Source organism: Arachis hypogaea, chromosome 14 (genome assembly GCF_003086295.3).
Source record: "Arachis hypogaea cultivar Tifrunner chromosome 14, arahy.Tifrunner.gnm2.J5K5, whole genome shotgun sequence".
Lineage (NCBI taxonomy): Eukaryota > Viridiplantae > Streptophyta > Magnoliopsida > Fabales > Fabaceae > Arachis > Arachis hypogaea.
Genome location: NC_092049.1, coordinates 132957288 through 132966560, shown reverse-complemented (window position 1 = coordinate 132966560; position 9273 = coordinate 132957288). Strand labels below are relative to the sequence as shown.

At 28.2% G+C, this 9273-nt stretch overlaps 1 protein-coding gene across 2 annotated transcripts; it reads right to left on the bottom strand.

The window, feature by feature from the left end:
- Window positions 1-2205: 2205 nt before the first annotated feature.
- Window positions 2206-7228, bottom strand: LOC112744250 (uncharacterized). 2 transcript variants are annotated; one of them, XM_025793814.3, is made up of 15 exons: window positions 6969-7228; window positions 6816-6880; window positions 6585-6713; window positions 6448-6501; window positions 6223-6342; window positions 5700-5783; window positions 5495-5613; window positions 5230-5331; window positions 4901-5017; window positions 4742-4798; window positions 3914-3980; window positions 3721-3774; window positions 2892-2981; window positions 2729-2761; window positions 2206-2466 (listed from the first exon to the last, which is right to left on the bottom strand). In XM_025793814.3, the coding sequence occupies exons 2-15, from the start codon at window positions 6831-6833 to the stop codon at window positions 2371-2373; spliced, it is 1140 nt and encodes a 379-aa protein (XP_025649599.1). In that variant the 5' UTR covers window positions 6834-6880; window positions 6969-7228; the 3' UTR covers window positions 2206-2370. The 2 variants fall into 2 exon arrangements, with proteins under 2 accessions (XP_025649599.1, XP_025649598.1); XM_025793813.3 differs by having other exon boundaries at window positions 6964-7227.
- Between the last annotated feature and the right edge of the window lie 2045 nt (window positions 7229-9273).

Below are 9273 nucleotides of genomic sequence, written 5' to 3'. Positions count from 1 at the left end.
AGCTTGAGGAGTTCAAAAGAAGAAGCAACCTCGGTGGGCATGGAGCCGAAGTAGAGGGAAAAGATGGGGCCATGGCGCTTGGAGAGACGGATGAGGGAGTGGTGAATGAGAGGGTCCAAGAGGTGGAGGTGTCCCACTAAAGGGAGGCGAGACTTTGGGCTCAGAGGATTTGGAATTTCACCATTGGAGTAGGGCGAGGGTGCATAAAGAGTGTTATCACTAAGAAGGTAATTGCAAGTAACATTGTTCCTTTGGGATTTCGCCGTTGGAATAGGGCGAAGGAGTGTTATCGCTGCAAAGGTGATATAAGTTAAGGAAACATTATTCCTTTGGGATTTCTCCGTTGAAGTAGGGCGAAAGGGTGCATAAACATGCAAAGGTGATGCAAGTTAAGAAAACATTATTCCTTTTTGCTCTCAGTTACATGCAAGAAATCTGAGTTTGATGATTGCTCTTCTGGGTTATCCGCCATGCCGCCACAACGTTGCAAAGTTCCCACAGACGGCGCCAATGTACAAGATGTCTCTGGTACGGGTTGAGAGATGGATCGAGAACTTGCGGGTTGAGGCAGATGCCGGATCACTTGCCTGGAGCAATAGGGGGTGGTACCTGCAAAGACACTCCGACGCTCAAGTCAGAATGGATCTAAGAGGTAGAAGGTGTGAGGAATGAATGAATACCTGGAGGGACCTGGGTCCTCTATTTATAGGTGATGGTAGTTATCTTATCTTATCTTGTTTGGCTAAGATAAGGGAGACGTTTGAATTCGAAAGTTGGTTAGGAGCTCTAGAGGGCCGGTTCCGGGCCTTCTAGAAGGGCGAAGCGGGTCGGACCCGGGTAACCAGATTCGGGGACCATTCCGGGCGTAGGATCCGTGGGTCGAATTCGTAACACCTATCTTTGGTATAATATATATATATGAGCATAGTTTTCTTATACTCACACAAGAGGTTGCAGGTTTGATTCTTCCTATCTTTAGTATATATATATATATATAGCAAATTATCCTAATAAACCAAAGGCATGCAAAAATTACAGTAATCATCCAAACAAAAATACGTTACATTATGCATGTTATGTTATGCATGTCTCTAATGGACATTTCTATATAAATCGATACAAGTATACTCGATTTAGTTATGTAAATATGTAAGTACTAAATCGAATCAGAATCAATCGAATTAGTATATACATATATAAATCGAAAGAGGTTGATTCGATTTACCCGTAAATGCAAAAATTACTCTTTATATTTGTAAATCGAAAATGCCTCATTCGATTTATATAATTATATGCATTAAAAATATGTACATAACCTATTTTTGTTTGGGTGATTATCATAATTTTTGCATGTCTTTAGTTTATTAGAGTGATTTGTCATATAATATATGATAAGATTTAACAATATCGTTTGATCTATATAATCAATTTTATTTAGTAGAATAAGTCTTTGTTATTGTTATGGTAGTCACATCATTCTTCATTATTTATTTTAAATATTTTGTATTTAAGTTCAATACTTGATAAGTTTTCTTTTCTATTCCTCGTTTCTGTTCCCCTTTTCTTTAAGCGAAGGTATAGAGAAAAGTGAAAACCTTCATACTATATATTCTAGTGAATTATTAGAGAATAAAATATACACTACCACTACATATTGGTTATATCCTGTGGATTGATATAGTGTATAGTGCACAAATGGCATGCAATAATGCACTTTACTTTGCTACTGTATGTTCATGCCATTTTAATTAATGCTTAGTCGATGGTGGGAAAATGCCTAAGTTTTACTCATTTTCGACGACCACGGTTTCTCTTTTCAGTTTTTCAGTTTTTCAGTTTTCACACTCATATCTTTGACTTATCACAAGTTTCTTTGTCTATGGGATTTAAATACTTATTACTTGGTACTTAGGGCTGATAATGGATAAGGTAGAGTAGGTAGAATTTAGATCCTATTTTAATCTTATTTGCAAGTTAAAAATTTTATTAAAATCTTATCCCTGATAGTTCTTCTAATATAACATGTAACATTTCATGCACCATGCCCATCACTTTTAATAAAAGGTTTATTTCTTATTTTAACCCTTCAAATAACTAATCTGATAATTGTTAGCAGGGCCAAACATGTCTAACCCATTATGTTTACCACTTTATATGCATGAGAGATGAATATTAGTAATAATAATAACAATCTCCCATGAATCATGATCAAAACTGTCAAAAGAATTTTACTATATCAATAATAAGATGTTAAGGACCATCGTCCTTTGTGTGTGTGTGTGTTTAATTGATGCTAGATACACAAATAAATATATATAATAATAAAAAAAATAAATCCCTTTAATTCATCCATCTAGTTATGAGTTATGACTATTGAAATGGATCAACCCAACAAGAATCTTCATCCACTGCCTTTTTCCAACGTTTCACAAAAATCTCTAATTCTTGAAAAGAAAGTCTTCTCACCTGCATTGTTATTGAATCCAATAACAATATATTTATATATATTATTCACATGTAAATAATTAAGATAAATATTAGAGTATATTCAAATTGTCTAGCATATAATTTTGTTTCATAAAGGAATATGATGTTATTCTTTCTTATCAAATAGTGGAAGTGTATTGGAACAAACAAGTGAAAAATGCTAATTAACGAATAAAGTAAAATTTCTAAGAATAATGTGCCAATAGTTGTGTTGAGAAATTGTGTTAAAATTGTAACTTACATCAATTCTATGATCTTTTGCTTGAGATAAAGCCTGTAAGTCATATATAGATATATAATTGTTACTTCCAATGCTAATAATAGAATTAGAGACGCACTTTTCAAAAAAAATAATTAATAATAATAATAATAAAAAAAAGATGGAAAATTTAATTATTTCTGACCTCAGATTTATTTATGCCACCAAGAGTAGGAAGACCATAATGGACTATGTATTCAGCATCCACAACACCAACATTTTGTGTTCTATCACCCTACCATCCATTATAGTACATATATAACTAGGTTAGAGTTAGATGCAGACTAAAAATGATTAAAAGAAATTAAACAACAGAATGTGATTCAATTTATGATATAAATGTTTTGATACAAAAAGTAGACTCAGTTTTCTCTCTACTTCTAGTCTTTTAGTAGATATAATTTATTTACTTAAAAAAAATTGTCCAAGTCAGAGTCTATTTTTGTACTATTTATCTTCTTTTTCAAATAGACTTGTGTTCTTTAATATATTTATTTATTTATTTGTCTGGATATACCATTTTAGAAAGGACATAAGAGAATATTCAACATGCTTGTATATAGGAATAAAAATCATAAAACTCAACTATCTAGTATCTACTATCTACTATCTATTATAATTTATAAAGGACAGAGGAATTTTAAGAATTAATATTCAATTTAGTTTTTAAATTTAAAGTTGGACTCAAATTAACCTTTAAAATTACAATTGACTTAATTTTGGATCAAATTAAGTTCGATTTCAAATTTTAGAGACAAAATTGAGCATTAACTCGAATTTTAATTACCTGCATTTAAGTCACATTTTTGTATTCCTATTTTGCCCCTAACATGTTTTTTACTTCTTTCTACAACACACATGAGCTTAATTTCCACTAATAACTGTATAAAACCATTCATAATAGCTTAATTAACCTCCTCCATTATTTTATAATTATAAAAATGTGTAAAAAAACAAATTTAACTTATATTTACCTGAGCACAATAGCCAAGTTGTTTATCTAGACCCCAAGCATGGACCAAGTCATTCTATAAAAAAAAAACACAAAAAAAAAAAACAAAGTAAAACCATATGTGACTTAGATTAATAATGTTTAGCACACAACTAATTAAGCTAGTTGCAATAACATAAGACAGAAAAATGATGGTGCATGATGCACTCACTTACCTGGACCATATACCAAACACAACGCCATGCTTCCCTTGAAAAAACAGGAGCCATAATTTCCACCCATCTAAAAACAAACATTACAAGATGATAACTAATTAATTTTGTTTTAAACTAAAAGTTTAATTTTTTCTTTTCTCCATTTTATAAATATTTCGATCATATTACGTGTACATATAAAATTAATCACTTTATATAAAAATATTTATTTAGAATCTTATAAAAAAATATTTATTATGTTATTTAAAATAAATTTAATTGTTTATCTATTACAGGTTTGATTATTCAACTATAGTATAGGAGGTTGATTATTTAGTTGAAAGATATATATAAATTCTTATTTATATATAATATTGCAGTGATCATAGAGAAAGTTTTAGCACTTTTTATTTTTATTATTGAAATTTTGGTGGTATTTTTAAATAATTTGAAAATTTTGTGTATTTTTTTTTGGTAGATGTCACAAATTTGAGGGTTAATTTGTGGCTTTTAATTTTTTTTTATGACACAAATTTAAGAATTAGATTTGTAGTTTTTTATTTTTTAAAAAAAATACAAATCTGAGAGTCAAATTTGCATGTTAATGTTAAAAAAAATTTAAACTTACAAATTGGACTTTCTGATTTGTTTGAAAACGAAAAAAATTTATCTCACCACAAAATTGGATTTTTAGATTTGTGCATTATAGAAATTTGACTTGAGAGCCCAATTTGTTATTTAAATTAAAATAAAAAGTTTTAAATTCATATAAAAAACACACTAATTAACTATGATATTAAATTACACCTCATTTTTTTCTATTTCTAAAAAAATTAGCCAAAGTTTTACCCAGTGCAAGGTGGAGCAGTGCTTCTTTCAGCACAATAACCAGCTTTGTATGTCCTTCTGCTTACACAACCATGACAATATAATAAGCATAGATATATAGTCACTACTCTAATTAAGATTAATTAGATTGATAATAATCATAATTATATATAGTGGAACCTGTGGACTTGTGAGGTAGTCAAACGTACGGTAATTTGATGATGGAGTATTGATTTGTGAGGATCAAGTGCTGGTTGTGATATCTCTAACCCTTCACTCTTTATGATAGAAACATACCTAATATCATTTAATCACACAAAATATTACTAAAAAAATCATTAATATTGTTATGTTATTTTATTAATATGTTGCTTGTAACATGTCATGTGATGTTGACTAATAATATAACCTAATGTATTATATTTTTAGTCAATGTCACATAACATGATGTTATATATATTATTATTGGTAAAATATAATAGAATATTTTTAATAGGATAAAACCATACTTATCTGGATGAAAATTTTCAACACCAAGATCCTCATCCCAAAGAAAAATATAACCATATTCTGAAACTATGTCAGGGTGCAAGAACCGTTTGGCAAACCACCTATTAATTGAGAATATAATATAAATTTTTAAAAATATTTAATTAAATATAATAAATTATTTAATAATTTTTAATTATTAATTTCATATAAAAATAACTATTTATAAATTATTATCTTAAATTAATTAAGGCATGGAAATTAAGAGATGAAATATATAGATACCATTTACTTTGATTAGCAGCAGAGATATGAATAACTTGATCACTCCATTCAAATTCCTTCCATTCATCAACAACACCATCATAGTGGAACAGCATCACAACAAAACCACTTCCTAGGAACTGAAATAATTTATGGTTTAGAATAATCATAGGCAGATCAAATTAAAATAACCTAGCAAGATACATACAAGATCTCACTGTAGTACCTTTCTGACCATTTTATTCACAAGATCTTTCTGCCTTATCCCTACTGCCAATGCAAACAAATTTGTTGAAGCATTTTCCTTTTTCTGTAAAATAATTATTGTGTACAAGTCAATAACCATGTAACAGAATGTAACTTTGACTGCCAATAATCTTGAAAACAGAATAAGATGACAATAAAAATATGACATAAAAGACATAAAGATAAATATGAGCATTTTTGTATTTATTTAAAAATAAATTAAATATAAAATAGAATAAATTATAAAAATTTTAATTTATCTTTATTTTCTTTTAAAATTTATGAAAAAATAAAATAATAAAAAAATATCATTATAAAAAATAATGAAAAATTAAAATTAAAAAATATCTTTTATTAGTATTCTATCAAGAGAAAATCAAAATTTTATGTCTATATCTTACATATCAAATATAATTTTATATTTCTCTATCCTTATCTGAATATTCCGTGCCATCAAAAGCTCAAGTCAAACTTTGAAGGGGTTATGGTTGAGAAAAACTTACATCTATATTGACATTTTTCTTTTGAACAACATGACCCCAGAGAGGTCTCATTTCCAAATTAGAACTGCTGGAGATTATTCCTTTGGGCAATGCCTCACTTCCTCTAGGCCTGCATTGATTCTACTAAGCAAGGTAATAAAACAAATATAAACATCTGAAAAACATGGATGATTAAAACAAAAAAGAATCATAATCTAAACCATTGTGTAATGTAACAGATTGAACCTTGCATTTATCAACTCCCAAATTCTGGTAATTTGTTCTAAAACTTGATAATTTCTGCATAAATCAACAAAAGTCAACTCCAATAATTGATTACTTTATCCACAAACATATACACACCTACGCGCGCACGCACACACCTGTTTGTATCCTTTTGCAAAGAATGAAGTTGCAACAAGCAAAAAAACACAGAGAAAAGAAGCCACAGGGAAAATCAAACAAGGCCTTGATTTTCTACTACTCCTTGATTCAGCATCTAAAATTTCTTGCTGCAACATAATCACATGGTATACTAATTAAAGCGAATCAGATAAATAAACAACTAATCCATAACATGGAAGAAAATAGGTAAATACAAAATTGTTGCATACACGAGTTGATGACACCATTTTTTTGCATTCAGAACAAGAGCTCTATATGAATTCTCTTTATGCAGCTGTTAATTAGCACCAAATTGAAAAAGTTGATTAATTAGTTTCAAAGATTTATTACTTGATCATAGGGTGAAGAAGTAGGTACCTTACTTTAGAGGAGCAACAGCATGAACAAGAATAAGAACAAGATACAGAGCCAGAAAGGAAACAAATCAAATTTTGTAAATTTTTTTTTCAAATTTTTCGGTTCTCTAATATTATTTGTTTGCTGAGAATCCGGCAGAATATCTTCCTTCATTCTCTTATATATATATATATATATCTCGCTCTCTTCACATTCCAATTGCATTGATGGTGGCATCATTGGCATGTGTCTATGGCGTGAAACATTATATTTACCCCATGTGCTTACTTTGCTATATGAAAAATAAAAGAAGGGAAAATGTTTTCATAAATATTTAATTTCTATGAACTAATTAATACTATAAAAATTAATAAGAGGCTTTTGATTCACAAAATGTTATGTATATATATAAAAAAAATCAGTTATGGTATATTTGTGTATAAATATTTATATTTTTTATTATTTATTTTATATAAATAATTAATTTAGTTGTAGAATTTTTACGTATATGTAACCTAATTATTTTGTTGGTATATAATTTAATAATTATTTGCAGAGAAGATTTTTTACCCAACATCAATATCTTATCCAAAAGTTTTTCACGATGGAATAAATTATTTTATAATTTACATCATTCATATTAAATCACTAAAATTATATATATCATAATACAAAAGCGTAAAAAATAGAAATTAAAAATTAATGGAAGAGTTGTTTTAACCTTCTTTATTCCTAATAAGACGGTTGAATTGTAATTTCTCTAAGACGAATTTGGTACATTGAAGATTGAACCCTAAAGTCTTATTTATATTTGAACCCTAAAGTCCAAATAAAAATATATAAAATTCATAAAGATAAGATTTGATTTTATTCTCGTTTAATTCAAAATCAAAAGTAGTTATGACTTATTCAATTTAGTATTTATAATAATAAATGAGATTACCATTATATAAATCATTTAATTTAAAATAACATCATTTATGATTATAATTAATATATATATATTACACACCTACCAATTAAAAAATTAAATAATTTTCTACCATTCCATACGAAGAGATTTAGTTATATAAAATTTTTTTATTAAAATTTAAATAAAAAATATATATAGTAATTATTATTATAAATATTTTACCACTTAAAAGTATTTAAAATAATTAATATTTGTTTTAATCAATTTGGATTGGGTGAATGATTATCTTATTTATCCGGTTAAGCAAGTATTTGGAGTTCGAAACTCGTCTTGTGTGTATAAATAATCCATTAGTTAGCGACAAACTCTTAATAAATAGAGCATTAATATGTGGTAGATTAGTCGTCCTCGACTTGTTGAGTTAGGAATCCGTAGAAAAAACTGAACTAATTTCAACGTTTGTCCAAAATTCTATTTGTAAACTACTAACCTAATGTCAATTGACAGTTACTTCTATAGTTTTGTTTGCTCTCAAATTCAAATTAATAATTGTCTTGAGCTTATTTCCTTGACGCTTTACATTACTACCTATGTCAATTAGGGGTGGCAAAATGGGTTAAATCCGTCGCGATTTTAGCGGGTTGGGCTGAGATGTGGAATCTGCCAAATTAAAAAAATCTGTCAAAGCGAAATTGACGAATTTTGGCGGGGTAGGGTGGGCCGGTTGGCCGGGCCGAGGATTTTTATTTTTTTTCATTAAATAAAAGAGCGATTACTATTATAAAATTAATAATTATAATATTTTTAAACATTTTTTTTGTTTTTGTTTTTATTTTTTTTAGTTATTAATTTTATTTATTTTATTATACAATTTCGTATATTTACTCAAATTATTGTGACTTATTTTTTAAAATAAAGATGGTTGTATTGTGTCAATTACGACTTTCCTTACATTAATTATTCAAATTTTTTTTTTCGCCTAACAGTTTTCTTTCCGTTTCTTTTTGGCCTATGCTAAAAAAAATTTGAAACTACCATGAGTCAATTTCATTTTATAAGATTGCTACAATCTATGTCATTAATATTTGTTCTACTGACAGCAATATATACTAATGACTTTCCAATACAAAATAGATGTAATTTCGAATCAATTACAGTTTCGGGAAGATTGCACCAATTTCACTACATAGTAAATTTAGTATTTCTTTGAAATTCAACTTTACTTTTCTTTGCAAAAGATAATTCAACTGCCATTTTCAGTGGTTACGTTTACATGTGAATTTCATTACATTTTATTTCGTTTTCCCAAAGTATGATGTGATTCCTTCACATGAATAAAATGCCAAAGCAAGTTTTTCTTTCATAAATGAATATGTCAATCAAGACTTAGATTAAACGCATGACTTTATAAATTATAT